Source organism: Apus apus, chromosome 4 (genome assembly GCF_020740795.1).
Source record: "Apus apus isolate bApuApu2 chromosome 4, bApuApu2.pri.cur, whole genome shotgun sequence".
Classification (NCBI taxonomy): Eukaryota; Metazoa; Chordata; class Aves; order Apodiformes; family Apodidae; genus Apus; species Apus apus.
Window position 1 is genome coordinate 47,511,023 of NC_067285.1, and position 24,079 is coordinate 47,535,101.

At 39.2% G+C, this 24,079-nt stretch overlaps 1 protein-coding gene across 4 annotated transcripts in view; it reads right to left on the minus strand.

Annotated features, from left to right (window-relative positions):
* Window positions 1–3,694: 3,694 nt before the first annotated feature.
* The window catches only part of ANXA5 (annexin A5), a 53,363-nt gene continuing 32,978 nt past the window's right edge, over window positions 3,695–24,079 (minus strand). For all 4 annotated transcript variants that reach the window (XM_051616841.1, XM_051616843.1, XM_051616842.1 and 1 more), the window contains 11 exons: window positions 18,057–18,141; window positions 16,881–16,975; window positions 15,986–16,099; window positions 13,501–13,591; window positions 12,487–12,566; window positions 11,984–12,040; window positions 8,870–8,963; window positions 8,178–8,273; window positions 7,586–7,644; window positions 5,384–5,506; window positions 3,695–4,254 (listed from right to left, as the gene is read on the minus strand). In XM_051616841.1, the coding sequence (XP_051472801.1) occupies window positions 4,192–4,254; window positions 5,384–5,506; window positions 7,586–7,644; window positions 8,178–8,273; window positions 8,870–8,963; window positions 11,984–12,040; window positions 12,487–12,566; window positions 13,501–13,591; window positions 15,986–16,099; window positions 16,881–16,975; window positions 18,057–18,141 (957 nt within the window). In that variant the 3' untranslated portion in view covers window positions 3,695–4,191. The remainder of the gene's footprint in view (window positions 4,255–5,383; window positions 5,507–7,585; window positions 7,645–8,177; window positions 8,274–8,869; window positions 8,964–11,983; window positions 12,041–12,486; window positions 12,567–13,500; window positions 13,592–15,985; window positions 16,100–16,880; window positions 16,976–18,056; window positions 18,142–24,079) is intronic.

Below are 24,079 nucleotides of genomic sequence, written 5' to 3' on the forward strand. Positions count from 1 at the left end.
GAAAATAATAATTATTGCTTAGGCTTTTCATGGGTAGGACTGCCTTATTCATCAACTACTGCTTTCAAGACAGATTGGAGTAAATAAATGCCCACAGCAATTCCAGCTGTCATAGAGTAGCAATGGGACAAAGAAATAATGTGAACAGCACCACATCAAGTGATCCAGTAATACATGCCCACAAAATCCTGTTTAATTCTTAACATTAACTCTATATTTCTGTACACATCTTTCTTTGTATTTTAGCTTCATATTTAAAAGCCTCAACCAGAATATTTTCTCTAAATGGCAGGATTATCTAACAAGAAAATAAGTAGAATTCATCTTAACAAGCATTTATCGCAAGAAACTAGCTAGTAAATTTCACCTTTTTTTTGTCCACTATGCTGTAAGTAATAGTGCTAAAGTAAATTCTGTTATGAAAACAAAGTGTTGTATATCTAGTAGTAAAATATCTTCTAAAAACTTTTCTGTGGGGAGGAAAGAGAAAAAGAAGGAGAGTAGGCTCTTCAGGCAAAACCAACAATATTCAACTTCTTCAAGCTTGTTTCAAAACAGATTCTTCATAGGTAAGAGCATTTATTTTAGTACTCATGTTACAATTTGCTCGACTTATCAAAGAGATAGAAACAATTTATCAGCACTTCAGAATTGTGTCAGAAATTAACTGAGCATATATTTTAATGAATCAAAATCAGAAGGTGGAGAGAAAAAAAACAAAGCAACCAAATATCAATTATTAATTACCTTATTTGTGGCAATAGTTAAATCATTGGCAGCTGTAATTTAATCTTGGGAGTGCACTGGAGATTCCATATTTTGTATTCCTAAAAGGAAGTTAGATCTCAAACACTAGAAATATTATAATTCAATAAACTTATTTCCATTTTAATTAGACTTCTTAGAGAAGACACAGGTTGTCAGACTTTGTTTTCTCTGTTTAATTACTTCAAAAGGGAATTTCAAATGCTTCTGCACCATTTGCATCTTAAAACTTTCTGTAACTGGCTGATACACTGACCCCTATCACATCTCCTGTTCAGAGTTACTATTTATAAGTTCTGGCAGTAGTTTTGATCATTCAATTCAACACAAAAACATCAGGTTTGTGACAGTGGTCGACCTTTGCTGGAAGAGTTTCACATGCCAACCAATCATCACAGATTCTTCTGCCTTTGGTGAAGAAAAATGCAGCAGGAGCCTTCTTTCCATGGCACACATTGAAGGATGCATTTCAAGTGTCAACAGAAAATATGCAACAAAATCTAGAAAAGGACCAGTAACAACCAGTAACAATGATCAGATGCTGTTTTCCTAAAAATTCTTAAGAAACTGAAAGAAGCAGAAAAAATAATTATAGTGTCTAAGCACTACATCTCTCTACATCCCACACAGCAATTATTTTGTCCAAATACTAAAACACCAAAAAAAAGCTCAACAAACCAAAGAACCAAACTTGCTGTCATCATAAGATATTTATTGGCAGTGGTCATGCTAAGATACTTGCATGTGCAGCTGACCATGTTATTCCAGAACAAGTGACTTCAATACTCGTTCCTAACATACTTTGTAAATACTTGACAAAAAGCAAAACTGACAAATGCTGAAAATTAATCTCAGGAAAGAGGAGAACAAAAAAAATCCAAACATTTTTTTCTTCTGCCAAACACCTAGAGATGTAAATAAAAATATTACTACTTGAATATTATTACCATTATATCATGTTATTTGGAAAACGTGATCATATTCAAGCCCCATTCAACCTGGCCTTGGGGGGTTGGACTCAAATGATCTTCAGAGGTCCCTTCCAACCCCTAATCTGTGATTCTGTGACTGAACACTTCCAGGAATGGGGCAGCCACAGCTTTCCTGGGCAACTCGTTCCAGTGTCTCACCACCCTCATGCTAAAGAATTTCTTCCTAATGTCTAATCTAAATCTCCTCTCTTCCAGTTTAAAGCTATTCACCCTCACCCTATCACTCCATGCCCTTGTAAAACATCCCTCTCCAGCTTTCCTGTAGCCCCTTAAAGTACTGGAATATTGGTTTAATTTTTAAGTAGATTCTCTACATCTGGATTCTGCCTCAGTTTCCCTCAAACAGAAGTGGAAGAAGAAATGTTATGATAAAGGCACAGTCATGAGATTGAAGCAACCAGGCACCACCTGTGACTTCACATTCAAGCCAAATTTCTTAATTTGGGTCTATACCTGCAGATTTGAAGAAACTCTGTTAATATTGTGAGGTTCTTGTAAATCCAGGTACAGTTTGTGACAGCAGACAACAATCCAGAGCAACCCAGTTTGAATCCCATCTCCCCACAAAATTTCTTCTTACCCTGCACATGTTTTTAACCCTTCCCTGCATAATCAACAGCCCCCACCAGATGCCCCAAGGAGTTACTAAGGGCATCAGGCTGTAGCTGTGTGGTTGGATTCTGACAGCCCATGGCCCCAGATATTGTCACCCAAAGGGTCAGAAGAGCTTAGTGCCAGCATGTAGGAGAGGTGGGAAATGTAGCCTGCAGAAGAGGGCAGGGCAGGATTACAGCAGCACCATTTATACCAGTTTAAATTATGGCAGAGATGCAAACCACACACACAGCTGTTCCCACAAACAGCAATGACATGGAGAATACAGTAAACTGTCCAGAAAGAGCAGAGAAAAGCATTTAACTGGCTCATAAAAAAATATTTTTAAATCAGCACAACTGATTTTTAAGTCTAGAAGTCTTAAATTTGGTAAAAAAGAAGCAGAAAGGAGAAAGAGTGAAAGAGAGAGTGCATGAGTAGGAAAGGGGGAGAGAATGGAAAATAAAGAAGCTTTTAGAGTGGATTAGGCTTTAGTTAACATATTTACTTATAAAAAGAGCTTTCATATTTTACTTTGGAAACTAAGTGCTTATTAGCAAGAGATCATGACAGTAATAATTCAGAATTACAATATAAAAAATTTAAAACTTGACATTTATTCCATATGAAAGTTTTAAAGCTCTTAATAATATGTGAAGAATCAATTTCAACAGGACTACTAAAATGTGCAGTTTCTGCAGCTGATGTATGTGACTAACCAATCAGCTAAATTTAGAACCATGGCGTTTAGACCTTGCAATGCATGATACAGAAGTCTCTTTATTCTCCTTCACACATTGTCAATTCAATTTTCAGAGCCAGTCATAAATGCGGAACTAAAGCAGTGAGTTTAAGGCAGCCTACATAACAGACTGGTGCTTCTCTTGCACTGTGCTTTGCTCCCTGCTAACCTGATGAGAAAGTGGTGCTGCAACCATCCTCTTTTCACCCAAGATCCCTGAAATACAGATCACTGTCTTTCCACCTCTTCTTCACCTGCTTCCATCTCAGAAATCTTCGACTGGTCCTAGAAGTGCAGCATGTCTGCTCTGCTCTGGGACTGTGCAAACAGCTCTCCTTCCTTTCCCCAGCTTTGGAGAAGAAAAAGACAAAATGGGAATGCAATGCTCAGCAAATACCCATAATTTACTCAAATACCAATAATTTAGTATTCCATCACCACAGCACCCATACAGTAGACATCAAGATGTATAGCTGGAAAATATCACACATACTCAGAAGCCTGCCTAATAGTAGGAAAAATACACCAACCATTTGAAGTAGTGGAACCATACAAAAGGAAAAATGAATCTTTGGCCATTAAAAACCACATACAATTGTGCTTAGAGGGAAAAAATTTATTGGTCCTTTAGGTTTCCAATGATTGCTTGTATTATGTTCAGCAAATTCATTCAAATATAACATACAAAGGATATCTTCTCTTAATTTGCAACTATGTTAGAGCTAGCTTAAGATTCAGTGGAAATGTCAGGATTATAAGCAAAGACATTATCTCCAAATTATTAGTGAAATACATGTGTGTTTTTTTTCCTATTTCAGCAAAACACTTGCAAAGAACTGGGTTCTGTACTCAGTTCTCATCTTCCATGAAGACAACTCTCACATATTCACAGAAGGCACTTGAAAATCCTGGAAGTTGGGATGTCAGGAAGAGGAAGGACTAGCTATCACTTGGATAACAATATGCTCATTTTTAGTAAGTGCAGTACTAGTACAAATTCAAACAGCCACAAAGCATTAAGATACAAAAACTTAGTAGACATGCTAACTAAGGGCTGCAAAGCTGGAGTACAACAAATCCTTCATGTCATTGTCACCATTAGTCGTCATCTCCACCACAGAGGAGCAGGAGTGCTTTCCTGTAGTCCCCAGATGTATCTTTCTGTTAATACAACAGACCAGTCACCATGAGTCACAACCACAGAAATGTCAAAAAAAGCAGCAGCCAAGGAGGGCTCCAGGAGATTACACATTTGTCCCACCCACAGGAAATCCACTTGGATGACTCCTCACTTGGGAATGATGCAAGGAAATTCTCTGTCTTTTACATTAGAGCTGTATTTAGACAGACACTTTCAGAAACACAAGCCTCCAAAAGCTTTACTAGTACTGAGCTACCCATTGCACATTAGAATGCATTAATCTGCAGGACAGAAAGCCGAAACAAAGGAGAAGCCTGAAGCAGCATCAAAACCAACCACTGTTCAAAGTACAAAGTGCACCTGCCATCACTTAGAAAGGCCCCAGCCCTGCTCCCTGTAATTAACGGGAAGCTCTGCTACTAATTCCACAGGACAGCTGCGCGGACCTGACTGAGAGTGTCAAAAGCAACTCCACCCAGTTTAATTAAGGCAGCATAATGTCAAGAATGGTAACAGAAAACCATAAAAAGCAGCATTTAAAAAAAATAAAACAAAATACTCTCAAAAAATTCATAAGAAGTATTTTGGCTTCAACTTCGCAGCAACAGCTGGCTCTGGATTTCTTGCTGGCTCTTTTCCCCCTTGCTCCTTCCCATCCACTCAAAGGGAGGTTATGATTCAGACTGACTTCACAGTGAAATGCTTTCCACTTTGAAATGGTGCAAAAGGTTCCGCACCACAATCCAAGATTTAAACTTCAACCTCATGATAATTCAGACTCCCAACCCCAGTATTATTTCTCTGTAGCCAGCACCCTCTCTGAAGCACTGAAAATCAGAGGGAACCCAGACAAGAAAAAGGAAATGAAACAGTAGCTAAAAATGGTGCATGAGTAATCGTAATTTCAGAAAAGCACATCTGTTCTCCTAGTGAACACTGGAAAAAAACCTTTAGTTTTCCATAGGAAGTGCTCCCCATTCAAATGACACTGTGGTAGTTCACAAAACTGCAGAGCAGCCACCACTGCTCCCACAGTGCACTGTGCTGTCCAGCTATACTCACATTCAGCCCTTCCAATAAAAATAAATAGTGGAAACAATGACATCTCAGTAACCCTCACTTTCCCTGGCAACAAAACAATCATTTTACCTGAATCATATGATGCAATGATTTAGCAAAATTCTTTCTGAATTCTTGTCTAATATCCAACAGATCAATTTCACTTCTTGAGACCATGACTCTGATCAGGGTATCATCATCAGTGCCAGCCCCCTAAAGAGAAAAGTTCAAATAATATTGAAGTACAAGTTTGTAAGGACAGATGCTGCAGCAAAACAACAAATGCAAACAATCAGAGTGCAACATGAAAACATCAAGTGCAACAAGTGGTGCCTGAAAACACTCCTGCACTCCACTTCTATTCCAAAACAGAATTATTTGGGACAGTATCACAAGACATTCACACTGCAGTGTGGTGAACAGAGCCGTGACTATACAAGGTGTTCTAATCCCTGGACTTCCGTGAATCACCATACGATCAGACCTCTTATTTCATGTTGCATCACCCAGGCTTCAAACATGAAAGCCCACATAAATTTTAAATAATCCAGTTCCAAAATTACATAGCATAGCTGATCACCATGAGCAGATTCACCTGCAAGTAACCCTTTCCTTGTAGTCCGAGGCTGCAGAATCACAGTCAGTTCTGGAACTGGGTACATAAATCCTAATTTATGACTAAGTCCTAAATGACTAATACAAAGCATGAAACACCATACACAAACATATAGGCAGAGCGACTCATTTCACAAATCATCCAGTTATGAAGACAAACTTCATGTATTTTTTCCAACCACGCAAACATGCTCCACTCTTAGTCACTTCTATTGTTTTAAACATTGAAGTTCCTGTGCTGGCACGTCAGACTCCACACAAGCTGAAGCAATACACATTTTCACATGCTGACCTGCTAATGCACCTCAAGAAGGACTTGGCACAGCCCCCACGATCATCTTCAGCCTAACGTCCAGGGTCACTCAATCCTTCAACTGCGTGTAATATTCTTGGATTACATCTAAAAATGCCCTAAAGCTGCTCAAAAGTTATGCCATGAGTCCAGTGGTTTCTAAGCAGGATTTGACATTAGAATCTGTTAAAAGCCAGGCTCTGTCCCATCTAATCATCAAAGCAAACTCTGCATGTTTTATAATTTTGTCACGCCAAACTGATGAAATAGAAGTGCAAACTCTTCTGCCAAAGCAATAAATTATGACCTTCCTTACCTGAAGTGCTTAATGATTGCTATTTATATTTAAAAAATAACTGGGCATCTCACCAGCAGACATTATTCAGGTCCCTCAAAGAGAAACTTAAGATTCTAAAACCTACAGGAAAAGGTTTTCTACTGCTTTCTTTAAAAATTAAAATCAATAAATAGAGAAATAAGAAGTAATCCTCCTCATACAGCTCTCAGCATACTGATATAATATTCCATATTTTCCACCTGAATCTTATTTTACACTGATGTTTATAAAAGCAGTAAAACAGCTTTTCAATACTAAGCTATCATTTTCATCTCTTTTCATTAATTCTCATGCTGACACTTCATCAACACAACCATCTGGTGACAAATATACTTCAGCGCTTTCTTGCAAGGGGAAGGGAGGAATTCTTCAGAGAAGCTGATCACTTGTCTGAAAACAATACACTATTCTACCTTGGTTTTAATTAATATAATAATAATATTAGCCACTGTGAGTTTAAAATAAATTTTTCCCTGATTATCTCTTCCCATCCAAGAGAAGGCAAAGCCAACAGAAATACAGCTGTGTCACTGATGGGATTCCTCTGCAGAATCTTTTGTAGCTGTTTAAGCCTCTTTCCTTTTCCTCTGATGAGATTCTTTTCTTTCTCAAAATGGGACAGATAGTCATTAAAATGTGTTTCAAAGCTAGCTATACCTTCAGTCTGTAAATACCCATCTCCAAACCAAAGAGCACTAAATCTACACAATCAGCAATTTAGTTTTTGGTCATCTTTACTTCCCCAATACACCCACCACCTAAAGGCACTATAATAATTATTTAGCTGAAGGTTGGATGCAGCCAAACATTTTCCAATGTTATAAGACCAAGTCCAAAAACAGTTGAGGAAACTGGTGTTTTCTGTGAAAAAAAACTATGGTCTGACAAACTTACAATTAACTCAGAGAAAAGCTTATGGATCGCTTATATACTCTACTAGATCTGCATTACCCAAACCTTTTGCAGATATTTAGTATCTTGTTGGCAAAAGGGAGAAGAATTGTAGCTGGGGGAGATGGAGAGTGACGTAAGAAAAACATGTACACACCTTCATAGAATGATACAGAGTTTCAGCAAAATAGGCAGGCACACTTCGGACGCATTTCACTGAAAAAAGGCAAAGGTTTAAATTACTGATTGTTACTCAACACAGGGCAATCTTTTATTGTTGAGACAAGGGGTGTGTTACTGGTTTATTCTCTCTAGTGTGGAAAATTAAGTTACACAATTGTCAGCTAGTCTGTTCCTCTGCTACAACTCTTAAGTTCTAGGAGTCAGGATGCACCATATATTTCTAACAGAAAACGGACTTTGCTAGTGAAATTCTACTCCCAGTTACAAAAATACTATGACTTTGTCCTAAATGAGATGCCAGGAATACAAAGGCAGAGTTTCCTGTCCCTTTATGACAGAGATGCACATGACCAAATAGAATGCAGTTCACCACATCACCCCATGCCCCACTTCCCCCCCAACTATTACAGGAAGAATAAGGCCTATTCTCTTGATATGGAAATACATCCCAGGTGATTAACTTTAAAAAGGGACCACATTTTCATGCCACTTCCTACAACTACAGTTTAAGGATCACTGAGAGACAATGAAGAAAGTAAGTTCTAGATCTATTAAGACTTAATTACCAACTGCCAAAAGCAGCTTCTCCAAATCACCAGAGGTTTCACGGTCAATTGTCTCTTCAATTTGAAAGCCGGAAATAGTCATGTATTTGTCGAACACTGGAAAACAGAAAGTGTCTTCAGTCACATCTATGGCCAGTATTTCTCCCAGTATCCTCCCGAGTACAGGTTAATGCCACCTGTACCCCATTATCCACTGTACTAATGCTATCCACTCACTCTTCCCTCTGTCCTAATTTAAATACCTATTTCCCACCCAACTGCTACTATTCACCACATTCCTGTACCGGAATAACCTCATGCACCAGCATATGCTGGGAGTGAACCAGCTTGAAAGCAGCTTTGCAGAAAAAGACCATGGGGGTCCTGGTGGGCACCAGGTTGAACATGAGCCAGCCGTGTGCACTCACAGCAAAAGTGACAAAAAAAGGTAATAAACAAGCACCCAGAAAGAAACACCCCAGCTATCCCTCAGATCTATGGTACCACTCCTTCAAGCAGATCACCTCTGTCATGAGGAACTGAATTACTTGTAACATAAACAAATGTGTTAAGCAGAGGAAGCGTTGATTAAAGATTTCTGGGCTTGAAAAATGTAGTACCAGAAAAAACTTCCCTGCCATTTTTACAATCAGATGGGTAGAACTGAGACTTCAAACAGAAGTTTTCAAGCATACATGAACAATACCACCTACCCCTCCTTAAATGTGAAATGCTTCGGGTTCCCAAGATGGTAATGAACTTCTCTTCATCTGTTCCCCATTTCAGCTCCCCAGCTCTAAACAAGACCTGTTGGAAAATCAAGATAGCAAAACAACAGCATTTGTTATGTGTCCATATACCCTGTTGAAAAGCTCTATTTGTCTCACTCTAAGGAGCATTAAACTTGCTAACAAGCTATAGCTGGAGGGGAAAAAATTAAATAAAATTGCCAAGTACTAAAATTACTTTAGAAAGAAACAAATTATAAGTTCTGAAATCAACTGTGGAAGCATTTACATGAGTAATACTGCTTAAGGCTCTAAAATTGACTGTGCACATAGCGCCTCTCACAAACCTTCAGTTTTCTGAAACTGGGATAATACAGGAGGATAAAACCCACTCCAAATACCACTTTTTCTGTTGTTTTGGGTTTTGTGGGTTTGTGGGGTTTTTTGTTTGGTTGGTTTTTTGTGGGGTTTTTTGTTGTTTTGTGGGGGTTTTTTTAACTTCCCCCTTTTTAAATCAGACTAGCAAAGACTTATTAGATGACTCACATCAATGGGAGAACCACTGGCTAACTTGGCCCAAGAGGAATGAGAAAAGGAGGGGAAGATGATTTAGAAGCTCTCAGAAACAGGATTTGTGGACTGCCAGATATTTATGTATTAGACTAGGTCAGTAACAGATTTTAATATTTTTTAGCACATTCCTTGCCCTTCAGGCAAGTCTTTTTTCAATGCAGACAACGACTGGGCCGTTAGCAGGACTTAGGAAAGTAAAGCACTTATAGAAGCTAGAATAAACAACAGGAGGGGTAAAATGAGAAAGAAAAAAACTTCAGAAAACTCAGTTCTTTTTCCTGACACTCAGAAGCTTTTTTCAAAATCGTGTGCTAAACACCATGTAAGGGGAAATGTTTGTACATACTGCAGAGTATAGCGTTTTTTCCTCCCTCCTCAGTGAGCAGGGGACAGGCAAACAGGCTACCACCTATATTGAGGCAATCAAATTTTTCCAAGAAAAATGCCCACAACCAAATCTGCGGCACAGCCACACTGTTGGCAATCTGACTGTCCATATTGTAAAACCTGAAAGGGATGTCACAAATCTATTTATGTTTGTCCCACAATCCTTTTCAAAACGCGTTTGACTGCTGCATGCTCTTTTTAGTACTAATGCGACAAAGCACAAAAGGGGGTGGAAAAGCTATTAAGCCATTGCAAAGATATTTATTTCAAATAATGTATACTAAGCTCTTCAAATGAATACTGTCACGCTCCATCCAGTAGCAAATGTGAAATCCCTCCACAGTCTTTAGAAATGCCAGGAATGCATTTCTTCAGAGATACTGTAAGTTGTTAATGGCATTTTATCTGAGCTCTGAGTTTTTACCTGGCTTACTGCTGTGCAATACCCAACATCTAAAGCAATTTGGTAACTTAAAAACAGTACTATTCACAAAATGTCTTCCAAAAAGTCAGATTTTCTCATTCAGCATTCTCAGAGAAGTCTTGCAAGTTTCCTGCATGTTCATACAATCTGTTAGTATAAATGCCCAGTCCCCAGCTGCTTTGAATTCATATTTAGTAATCACAGATGAAAAAAAAAAATTAAAAATCACTACTGAGTAAAAAGGCTGCCCTCTAATGTATAAAATCCTTCCCAGAGGATCATACCAATCAAGAGAAACACTGGGAAGCCAAAAATAGTCTTACACAGTCACGTTCCTCAATTCTGACCATCTGTACCTTGCAGTACTAATTAGAAAATTCTCTGAATGTGCTCCAGCTATGTTAGATCTTGAATGTAAAGACAGCAATACAGAGAAACGTGACAGAACACTTCACTGTTTGGATCTCAGCTCAAGCCAAATGTACATAAGCTACAGAGACCACTTAGAAAACCAAGACTTTTTCAACATTTAGGTAGGGTGCCTCCTAAATTCAGATGCTCATTTAAGCTCAATTAAAGAGGCCAAAAGGAATCTATCTTGCTGCCAAGGCCTGTGGTTCACGGGTTTCTTCAATTATGCAAGCCCAGCTAAAGGTGAAACTGACAACTTCATTAAACAGTTTAATGATTCAAACATTTACCTCACTAATTTTCCAGCTCTGGTTTCCACATAGCTAATTGTAATAGCAGGAGAACAACACTTTCTGAATTTGCATAACAAAGGACAGGCCTGTGCCAATAAAATACACTTTTCCCTTCTGTCTCTTGGATCTTGTGCTTCTTGCTATCAGGAGAATGTTTCACTGATGTGGTATTCTACTTTTTCTCCTTGTCACCTTGAACAACCCATATATTTTCTTTCACCTCAACTGACAATTTATGAGAGCAAAGTGTCTACCCCAGAGTTATCTGAAATAACCCAGAAGAAACATGCACTAAATGAGGTCTGTAACCAAACTGCTGAAATATTGATCATTGCAACTAACAACAAAGCCAAGAGCAGTCAGCAAGAGATAGCATCAACTGCTAGTATTACTTTTCCTGACACAAGCACAGGTTTAGCGATCAGTGACAATGTCATGGACAATACTGGCAAAGGGCAATACATGTGCTCCTAGACACTCTTTAGAGGTAATTCTTAGCCTGTCATCTGGTTACAGTCAAGCAGAATATTTGTTACATTTTTCTCTTTTTAGTATTTCACCCTTTATGGAGGCATCCATCACCAAAGAGCATTAACATTTTGCTACAACATGTATGTGACACGATACGTAAGGTTTGAATTCAAAGAGAAGTTCCAAGTCAGATATTAAGAATGAACCATTAACATCCGAGTTTTCCATCAGTAGGTCTCTCTGCATCATAAAGCCTCAGCAATCATAACTCTTTCTTCCAGTGATCTAATTACTGTTTATTTTAGGCACCTCATTAAGTAATAAGCAAAATAAGACATTTGTTACACAGAAACACAGAAGTGCCAAAAGTCTTGATGCCAGTGTTTCAGTATTTTGACACTTATTTTGTCCAGGAAAGAGAAAAACGTATTAAAAAAATACAAAGAACCATAACAATTCTCTCTTACATCTGAATTCAAGCAGCATACTCTTTGTGAGATAACTTGTAGAAATGCCCCAAAATCAAAGTCATTCACTCACCTGAGCATCCTGCTCAACAAGACCCTCATCAACTCTGCCATCAGGATCTCTATTTGCCTAAAGAGAATTTCAAAAAGTAGTTAAAAAGAAGAATCAAAAGTTGAATCTAAAAGCAACTTGTCTGCTATACTGAGCCTGTAAGAGTTACTGCAGGAGTCAAACCCTAATGCATCTTCTCCAAAAGCATCTTACTTTCCCCTTCTGTTTGCATGTCTTCATGCAATGTAAGTTCTCTTCTTCAATTGCCTTTAAAACTCCCTGTAGCAGGAATTCTGCTATACCCATGAGCATCACAGAAGTGTTTTGATTCAGATATGTGAAAATGACAGAGCTCAAGACTGACTCTGCAAGGCAGGGGAACTGACTCAGTTTCAGAACCAATCCTGCCTATCACCAGGTCTATGCAGAATGCCAAGGTAGTAAGCAGAAAGTGAGAAGTATACATCAAACAGGAAAACAGAACTGAAAATATTACACACCTGCCTGCACACAGAGATACTGACCTGCAGCAGGACCACCAGCAGTCTCTGAAAATGGCCTGATGTTTCTCCTTTGATCTTATCCTCCAAGTTGGCCTCATACTCTGCAAAACAGCAACATCTATTCACCACCTCACGGAATTTCTCACTCTTTTGAGAAGGCAAGGAAACGTCAAAAGTTAATTTGAGTCTCAGCTTGTAGAATCATTTATCACAAGCAGCTTTAACAACTAGGACCTATTCTGCTTTCACTTATAGCCTAACATTATTGTAAAAGAGGTGAAAATATAGCATTTCACACATCATATCAGGAGCATGTTACTCAAAATATTTTTAAATACAAGGTGACGTGCATAGATTCAGCTCTTGAAGAACTAAAAAGCATACAGATCTGAAGTTGAGCTAAAATATGACAGTCTCACAACCACGCAACAACTGTGAGACCAGAAAAGCCCAGTACTAATAACTCTTGCCTTTGGAGGCTCTAAATTTTGCCTCAAACTTTATTATAAAATTAGAATTCCTTGTGTTGCTTGGAGCTGCAGAGCTTAAAGAAATGTGTCAAAACATTGCCTTAAAAAACACAAACACACAATCACAGAGTAAAAGCACATCCTTCTGTGGACAAACAAAAAGCTGCACCTGCTTTAGCCCAAATGCATTTGAACAGAATGCTGAGCAAAAAGGCAAAAATATTACTTCTGTTTTTTCATGTGATACCAGTTTTATAGTTTCCAATTACTAAAAATCCCCTTTCAGTCAAAGGGATGTAAATAATGAGTGAAAGAAACACATTTTAATTAATTCTAACTATAAGGCACAAAATACCATAACCTGGAGTAATTGCCCCAAAATAAAAATATTTTCAATCCAAACTCTAGTTTCTTTCAACCTGGAGTTTTGCCAAAATCACAGAATGAAATTCCATTTTTTTGGACACATCCACCTCTTCACTGATAGACCTTATTTGAAATATGAGCTATGGTCATATTAAAATAAAACAGAGACCCTAGAACTTTCTTTTACGCAGAACTTTACCTTGCAGATAAACCTGCTTAACATTCCGCACTTCCTCGGGTGTTCTGGAAGCAAGAATTTCAGTCAACACCTTCTCATTGGTTCCTGCTCCCTGCAGAGGTTCAAGTATAAATCAGTTGATGGAATAACAAAAGGAAAACAAGAATTCTTTGACAATAAAAAACAAGCATCAGCTTATACACTTTGAACAAATAATGTAAAATAATTTTCTTATTTCTGGTATATTGTGGGGATTTTGGAAAGAATTTGTTCCAGTTCCAGCTTGATTGTTCTCAAAACCTACCCAAGACTTAGTAAAGGCTCACTGCTGCAGGATTCAGATAAGCCCTCCCCCGTTTAAGCACACCCAGATATGCCTCTGTTCTTCAGTATTACAGTAAATGAACAGAGTAACAATTTCCATCCTAGCTCTAGTTCATACAACATGTCACATCAACTAGTACACAGATAGACAGAGCTACCCAGCAATGATCTTTACCCTTCTATGAACTATGTTCTGTTAAACCCACGCTCTCTTTCACTGCAAACAACCACATTTTACAAAAGAATTGCTAACCCAGATACTTCAAGCTGCTGTGCTCTAATTACAGTGGACACAACAGGTACTCTTCACTTTTAAAGGGATAAAACTTACAAAAGCCAAGTCCATATCTTGTTTCCTCAATCTGAGTCTACTTTGTCTGTAAGAATAAGCCATTGCTCTTTATGCTTTCAAAGGAGCCACTTCACAAATGGAACAATGAAATACAATACTGTGTATTTTTTGCTTCAGCATGTTATTTACTATCTTTCCTGTAAGAAAAATCTGAATACTAACTGCATACAAAGATAACCAAAACACATATTTGCCAGGTTACATGTAGTAATTTTCCAAATACAGATTGTTTCAAGAACATGCCTACTCAACAAGTGAGACAGGCACAGTTATACTAGTTCTAATCTAAGTAGCAGCAGTGAAAACTGATAGGACAATCTTCAGCACAGACTTAATGCTCCCTGCTGAGTTGTTAAGTCTCTGCTATCGCATCTTCTTTACTGTTGTTACCCGTCTTAGCTGAACTACAGCTACTATTGACATCTTTTGCAGTGCAGACACATTCTCTGAAATCCTATGACCTTGTGTTTTATGTAATTTTTAGTAAGCAACAAGAACAAAACCACCCTTATCTCACTATCTCTATTTTCCCTCCTGCACCTACCTGTTCTGTCATTTCCCTGTCAGCCTTTGACTCCTAAATCAACAAAAGGAGCTTGGGAATAATTTTTTTCCTTTTAGTCAACAAGACCTTTATCAGTTTCTTTGTCAGGTGTCATCTCCTGTTCCCCTACTGCATCTAAGGGCATTACAGAAAATGTCCAGGATTAAAGTTTCTGTTTTCTGAGACATTATTTGCTGGGTCATGGGTTCATGATCACTCATTTGCACAGTTGACTAAAGCCTACATATTAACCAGTTGGTCATCAAGGGTCTTGAGAGTTTACGTGCAAGTGTCACCCAACCAAGCACTACCTAACACCAGTCAAGTTCAATGTCCTATACTTTAATCAATAGTTTCCATGAATAATCCAGGAACATCCAAGTCCTGAATTTCCACAGGCTGGTGATACCAGAAAGGTGTGACAGAGGAGAGGGAAAAAAAAAAATAGAACCACCTGGAAGAAAACACACTAAAATATCTAGACTAGCCTTCCCAGAAAGGCACTAAATGCATTCAGCTAAAGAGAAATGTTGGAAAGGCAACACTGACATGGTTATCAACTCTTCTCTGTTCCTGGAGGTAGCTTTTAGAACACATTCAACAATACAGATAAAACCTGCCCATAATTTTGGTGGACACCAATTTACACATGTATGCTAGCCCCAAAGTTTTGGAGTTGTGCTGTAATCCACCAGGGGCAAAACACACTCTAGCTTAAATAGTAGTCAAGAAGAGACATACAAATGACACCAAATTTTAATGAAAAGCCTTGAAGTAATTTGCAACTTACATGTACAGCTGTATAGCTGTAAAACTTAGGCTGCTCACAGCAGAAAAACCTAGCATCCACTGACTTCAGCACTGCACTTTAGCAGCAAAACACATTTAAAAGCAATGTGTCCATATACTAATCATACTTCAATCAGAAGGAACAAGTTTTATGCTGTGCACATTTTAATTTGCATCTACAGCGATACGATTCTTTTAAGATTACATAGTTTCTCATGAAAATAATGTCACATAAAACATTATACAGATTAGATTAATAGACTTCCTCTAATGAGTTATTAGGATCAATAAGAAACCAGGCAAAACCATGGCATTATAGATAATAGCAAGTGTTGGCATAACATTCCTAATTTGGAAAAAAAAAGAAAAAGAAAAAAGAAAAAAGTCTACTTCCATTAACATTCCCCTTCCCAACCAAAAGTTCATTCCTAAAAAAACACAAAAGAGCAACAAACATTTCATATAACGTATTAATTCCCACCCCTCAGTCCTCTTACCTTGATGGCATGCTTCAGTGCATGAGCATCAAAAATATATCTTGGCCTCATCAGAGACACCATCAGTGTTTCAAACTTGCCAGTAAGTTCCGACTTCAGGTCATCTACAAGATCCTAACACAGAACAAAGAATGCTGTAATGAATGAGGACTAACCATCTGAAGTTGATGCATGTGTGTCTGCAAGCTGGAAGACTCTGGAGACACATCAAAAATGGGACAAAGCTCTTTTTTATTTAATTGGCACCTGAACTGAAATAAACGTAGCAAACTAAGGCAGAAGCAAAGGCTACCTGGGCATTTGGAAAATGCAAAACATGCTGTAGTAAGCCCTTGTTGTTCACTGCACTTGCTATTTGAAACAAAGGTTACCCAGCCAGAATATTAAGGGATCCAACAATGCTGGAAGAAACAAGCTGTCTTTGCTTTGAACTCACAGCTTTATATACCAATGTATCTGGTTTTGTTCTCTCCTACGGTACTAGGCTGCTTTATGCCTGTCACTTTTTCTAGCTCTAAAAAAATATTTTCCTGCTATCACCTTACATTGCAGACTTGCATCAAAACATTGGATAACTCCTTCCATATTGTGAATGAGGTCAGTACCAGAAGTGTACCAAGACCAAACTACAGGAGCTTTTGCACTAAACCCCATATAAAACATATTGGACCAAAACAGAGAAAGGAACTTCCTTGTGCTAACCTAAAAGGAGTATTCTAACTTAGCCAACAATTCAGGATATGGCAAGGTGAGGGACAGGGGGAGACAAAAGCAAAACTAAATTTTCCTTCAAAGGAATGTTTTACAGGGAATGTGATAAATGCACCCCACAGTTTTAAGTAACCATCAAAAGCCACATTCAGCACATTTCTAGAGGTATTTTTCTTCTCCTCACCCTGCCAAATAAGGTTTTAAAGGCAGATGCAATTTCTTGACGCTGAGTATTGTTTCTGCTGGTAAGGATCTTCAGAATAGTTTCTTCATCAGTCCCTGAAGTTAGAAAGAACAAGAGTTGCAAACACACTCTAAAAAACATACAGCAGTGACACAAACTCAAAAGGCAATGAAAGATGCTTTGAAAATAACAGCCTGCTAACAAACAGCAGAAGCATTTAAATAACAAATATCACCATACCCCAAGCTGAGCCACCAGGTTTGGTGTTTTGCTGTGGCAAAAATATGACTGGAGGACCTACATGTTGTTTGTTCTCCATCACTGCTCTGTTCCAGACATCACTCCCAGCACCCCAGGCAAAAGCTATAACATTTAGTCACAGCCTGTATTCTACAGAGGAGCCTTGCTTTTGGGCTCACCAAGGGATTTACTTTAGAACAATCTGCTGACACCCAGCAAAACTCAGTCCAGTAAACCCAAACACCCCAGAGTACTGAAGTGCAGAACTTTTATCCATTCCATATACCACAGTTTGTAAGGTAGCCCTCACAGCACAGCATCATACTAGCCCCACTGAATTTGTCAATGGGCTGAGGTGTATCACATTTCCCTTTTTGCCCTTCTTCCTCCTGCAGATGGCTTCAAAGAACCCAGCAAATTAGGATTTGTTCTCATGGGGAAGTTTGGAAGCAGGAAGCTACAGCATGACTTTACAGACCACTTGTTAGTCTACATTCATGCTGTGTGCTTGTATTCTTTGTTCACAGTAACCATACTGTGCTTACACAGTTCCAGGCCAAGGGGGCTGTCACACATTTTCCAAGCAGAGAGCTCCTACTTTACTGTCATAACTCTCCAAAGGTTTTGCCTGTAAATCCACAGCCCAGCTTACTGTGCAGTAAAACTCTAAGCAGACAATGCTGTGAAGTATCAGTTGCTAATGGGGAAGGTGTAAATCACCTTTTTTTTTCCCCTTATAGTAACCTAAAAATAAACATCCTTCATAGCAGCTCAGTCAAAACTAGGACATGCCCAGACTCCTGAGTCCTGGTGTTGTCATTCCATGGCATGTAGATGCATGCCCTACCCCATGTGTTAACATAAAAATTAATTCAGAAAGAATTTTTTTCAAAGGAGTATGAGCCCTTTACTCTTTATAAAATAAATTATTCTTACCCATTCCCTTCATGGCCTTACGAAGAGCTTCTGCATCAGCTCTGGCATCAAAAGGAGAGAAGGCGGTCACAGTGCCTCTTGTGTACTGGGTTGGGGGAAAGGGGAGAAGGAAAGGGAAAAATCCATAAAACAGAAAATAGCATCTTTCAGTTCTTCATGCAAGAGCTCACGCTAAATTTTAATCCACAATCCAAAGGATGATAGCATTTTTCTTGCAATTGTCTGACTAAATAGCAGTCCGTGCATATTTAAACACAGCTCTCACTTAAAAGGTACCACGGTGGCTTTACTCAGCAGTACACCTGCTAAGTTCAAGTATATTTACATAATGGCAGTTTAGAGGATTGCTACTTATAACACTGGAGCCTGAATGCAGGAAAATTACTACAAAATTATAATTTGTTAAAGTAATTTGGAAAATTAATTGCACAAATAATGTGTTCTAGAAAAGCTGCACAAAGATCCAAGACACTTTCGGAAATAAGAGCTTCCTCTCTCCCACAAAAACCTGCTGGAGCTCCCCACCAGTATCACACTGATATTTTCCATCACGTTGCAAAAGAGACCTACTGAACTCTGCAGTGCGTTTCAATTTTTCACCATGTTTCTCTTGGCATAAGCAACTTTTTACCCAAGTGATTCAGCTACATTTCTCATAGTGGTTTACAGCTAAAAAGAAATAACAGTTCAAACATAAGGATAAAAGATCAGCCTGTCCAAACAAAAATAATACCGCTAGGTTTCCATGGAACATGGCTCTTCAGGAACTTACTCTTTGGGTTAAACACAAAAGGACATTCATCACCTTACAGAGAAGTCTTATCTTTATTTAAACATGGCAGTTCAAGAACCTGTATGTGTACAGCACAGCAGTTAATTCACAAACTCTAAAAGTCAAGCAATGGTCAAAAGGGGCAACAGCTGGGTTTTGGCAACAGGGAGGTTTTCCTAACAGCTGAAGAAGGGAAATTTCTTGTAATCATTGCTGCTCAAAAGTAGTAATCAGCATATGCATGGCATTCTTCCTCTCAAGAAAGGGCATGAAAAGTGCCAAGACACCTACTGAGACTGGCACCGGATTATGTGAGAGGCAGCACAGCCATTTGGCTTCTGTGATACAGCCTCTCCTTCAAGTTAGCCATTTCAGCCACACAGTGCTTTGGTTGCAAGTCAATAACTCATCCAAGATGGGTCAGCCAGAAGAGCACTGAGAGAAAAGAGCTGGAGAGCTCTAACCAGAAACTTCTGACTCCCAGGCTACCTGTGGTTTACTGCTACCAGGGACTCCCTGTTCCTCTCACTGCAGAGGCAGCAAGGAGTGAAGTTTACCTGCACTGTATTTCACCAAATCAGAACACAAAGTATCATTGTGTTTAACAGCAACCACAAATTTCTTTCTGACAGACATTTTCCAATGTCCCACGTACCTCAGAGGCATGACAATTCCCCCAAAGCATTCTGCTTTTCCCATCACAAGCAAGTTTTTAGGCAGTACTTCAAATATAGGCACAGCCATATGTATTTATTGTCATTTTCCTAGCTAATTCCAAGGGCTATCACGAAAAAAAATTCACGGATTTAGGACTCAATTTTATAAATCGACTTCAATTTGGTAAAAGAGTAAAGATTGAAATGCCTCCCTTTTCCTCCTCCTCCCTTATTACCACACCAGCCAGCACAGGGTTATTTAAAATTGTATTTCCTGCTGTTATACTTCATATCATCTTAACATAACTAATTTTATTGATCTACCACAATTCTCCTTTGGGTTCAACTAACCCAACAGCTCTCAGAGGAAACAGTTATTGATCTTTAAGTTAAAGTTCTCCTTTGCTTATCTTCTTACAAGCAAGTGGAATTCCCCTTCACAATTTCAAAGTCCTGTGACAACAGCCAGACATTCCTGTGTGGCTGTTTTAGACAACACAGGTGAAAACACTAAACACTAGATCAAATCTCTCTCTGCATCATCCTTCTCATTTTTGTCAGCTAAAAAGAATCCTTCCATAACTCTCTTTCCCAAAGCACAGTGTGGAAAACTTCAACATACACTAAGCTTGATGAACAGTTCCTGAAATTCTTCTGGCGTAGCTCTAGTCTGAAAGAGTTTTCCTGATATCTGGGCACTATTTGCATTCCAGGCATTCCCTTCTCATGCACACAGTTTACCACATTTTGACCACCTACCAGCTACAATCACCCTCAATCAGCACTTGAGCTGCACTTAGCTTGCAAACCTAGCTGCAGCAACTGCTGCAGTTCTGCCATCCAGTACAATAAAAACCCATATCCACCTGGGTACCACAAAGACAGCCAGTATAATGGCAGAATGTCCAGCTACATCTGCTGCTCCTGTACTACATGTTGGTGCACAAAGAGGACAACCACAGCAAGGGCTGTTAGAACAAGACAAACTTGGATACATCACTGCAGGGCCAAGTCCCACCTATAGCCTAACTGCCTTCAGAAGCCACATTTCGGCAGATGTGACACTGACACAAATTGGCCCACCAATGTGGAAGTGTGGAGCCACCCCTAACTCTTAACATCAGAACAGCTTTTTAGAGCACTGCATTGTAGCCCAGCAATGAGGGTATGACAGGAAATACTCAGGTACACCGCATTTAACAATCACAAATCCATTTAAAAAACACCCCACTGTCCAGAAGTACCCTTACCAGTTATTCCAGTCCCTGTTTCTCATTGGGAAAACAGACAACAGCAAAAAGCCATCACTAACAAACTCAGTCCATGGAGGGAAGAGCTACCTCTTCCTTCCCAAAATGGCACCTTTTGGCCAAAAAGAGGGCAAGCACCTGTTCAGCACACTCGCTGTCTGAACCACTGAAGTCAGCTTTCAGTCAGAGACTCCAAAATAGGAGCTGTGAACCTGACATTCCTAACAAAATAATAGATCCATTCAAAAGAGTTTGACAAAAGCCAGGCACCCATTCATCAAACAATTCAGCTACATTTTCAATACTAGAGTTTAAACTTTACGGAAACAAACTGGTTCTTGCAGATGGATCACAGCAACACAGCTATTACACCATCCTGACCTAATATCAAAAACACTCTACTGACAGACAACTGTTAAACATTTATTTACTAACTTCATAACTTTGTATAGAGGTAAATAAATTATCTTATTTTTAGTATCTCAAATAATGCTTATCATTTATGCAAACAGATACACAATGACAGTACAGCCTCACAGGTCATTTTTATTTTGGTTAGTAAGTTTCCCACCCAGTAGAACTTGAAGCACATCAGTAAAAAGGAGAACACACTCTTTGACATAAATCCTTTTGTAATCAGGAGAGATCCCTTATGAAATGGCAACGCCCTACATTGGGCAGTAAAAGAAAGAGAAGCACAACATGCAAGACCACAACACAAGATTGTAACAGCCAAACCTATTCATAATCTTTTCTTTCTACATTTCCCAATACATTAACTTGTTTAGCAGTCACATGCAGGGCACACACAACTTGTGATTGTACACTAGAAATAAACAGCAGCTTCCATTTCCTCAGTCACCTACCGATGAGGCCAAAAACACCCCTAGACACACAAAATCAGCATAAAGGGGAAAGGCAAAGGAAAAAAAACAAACACAAACAACACCCAAAAAGCTACACCAAAGCAAGAGATTATTTTGCTTTAGAATTTATGCCCCTCCAAATGAGGGAATTTGCATTCTCTGGTGTGTGTGTTATGCTCTAGCAAAAGTCTGCAGAAGAACACAACAAGATCTCATCAAGAGAGATGTTTCTAACCAGCACCTCAGAGCTACGTTAATTTCACCCAAGAGACAACTTGGCTTCATAATCTGATGTCATATGGTCACATATCCTGGCAACAGCATTATCCGTAAGATCAACAATAGCCACTTAACGAGGTTCCTTTTAATTTTTCCCACCAAGCAGACAAAAAATTTCCCACCCACAAGATTCCACATTTAGCCACTGTTAATACAAAGCACTCATTATCAGCAAACAAAAGACCATACTTGAACTGACTCAGATTTCTTCCTGGCTACCTTCACTCTGTACCCACTTTTAAGTTCTTAACAGTCAGATTTCCCATAGATTAAGAGGTTCCCCCTTTCACAATGCTGCTCTGCAGTAATAAAAGTAGCATCTCACCAATTTGCCACTTGGAAGGCCTGGTCTCTAGTGCAGAAAATGTGGTATGTAACTTTTTTTTTTTAAAGCACGCATCTATTTAAAAGATGGCACAGGTAAACTGTGGAGTGGTAAGAATGGAAATGGAGGATGTTTTCCAGCACACAGGCTGACAAACAGAGAAGGGATGCTATTTTCAGAAGACAGAAGAGAGCCCAGAAGGTCACGTGCTAGAATAAATGAAAGACTGCCTTAAGATTTCTTACACGAGAACAGCCATCTTGCAGACACAGCACAACACAACATTCACTGGTACACCGAAAGCCTTTGCCAGCCACTGAAGATCACACCAACCCCATTTTAACTTGTGCTTTAAAATGATCATGTAGGAAAAATATAGTTTATCATGACATCCTTACCAAAATTTCACATTCAGTAGGATGCAAATTACATTGTGAGTGGATTAATACAGGTACAGAACTGATGCAAATGCACAGCTATAAAGCTGCCTCTCTACATTTAGTAATGCTTCAGATTGTCCACTTAAATGGAAGGAGTAAACCCTGATCAGCAGACTATATTCACATCTGCCCCACTGAATTTAAACTCATTGCAAAAAATGGAATTACACAACATCTGTGTTGAACTCTGAGTCAGTGCACCATGGGGACAGCAAAGACATGGAGGAGAGAAAGAAAAAAAAGAGGGATGGGAAAGAGGGAAAAGAGCGACCGCAACACAGGAACCAACCTAGAGACCTTTGCAAAAACCCTGAAAGTAATCTCAACAACGCCAAAGAGCTGCTTAGGGCCTGATTGTCAAAAAGCACTGTACTTTGGAATGCGAGACATAACTCTCAGAAGCACCACCAGAGTCGGCATTACTACTCCAAGTCACACACATTGGCAGAACAGGAACTCCAGATATAGCGCAGAGCAGCCACACCTTCACCAGCAGCAAGCTCCCCCTTCCTGGGAGTTTACAAATAGATACCCAAAATACTCTCAAATTCAACATTCAGGGACAAATGTAGCAGGACAGGATTAGTCCACAGCATGCCCGCAGAAAATATTCTCATGGTTTTCTTCCCAGCTTTCTGAATTAGCAAGCCCAGGGCAGCAATTCCAAGGCAGCTTGTTCATCGAGCAGGAAGAGAGTGTACCAGATGCACTTACGCATTAACAAAGACCACTACACACACAGATGTGTGAGAAAAGGCCTGTTAGAACAGCAGTGGTCCTCCAAATAAAGCAGATCAACACAGGCATGGAGAGACCAGTCTGCTTAGCACATCATGGCATGCTGTAGTTTTCCTTCTTGTCCTGGACAGGGAAGACACAAAATCCCTCAGGTCTTTGTAGGGGGTGGGGGGTGATGAATCTTCCCCAAACTTGCAAGAATTGTGCAAGTGGTCAAGATTGCAAAGATAACTTTCCTTCTTCAAAGGTTTTATTCTTCAGTGATGTATCTAGACTAAATTTGACTTCTGTAAACTGTGCTGTGCAGCCTTTGTGAACTCTGAACCTTCAGTGCTACATATAGATTACTACTCAACTGGCACATTTCACAATTGATCGGCACTTTCATTTCTTACCAGTACTTCATGGTGCAACAAAGTTTAGAACAGACACCTGCCATGATATGAGGAACAGAGCTTATTTTTCAACTTATTTTTATAAAATTACAGGCTACAAAACTTCAACACTGCCAGTCATCCAAGGCTACAAAATCACACAGGCAAAGAAAAAGAAAACTAATGAAGTGGAAAGCAGTCCTCTGAATGTGGAAATCGGAGGACAGGGCCTACCTAGTGCAAGACCTCAACATTCCAAGAACTTCAGCATACCACCATCCAACACAGTTAGTAACCCAGCCCTTAGGCAGTAGAAAATTCTA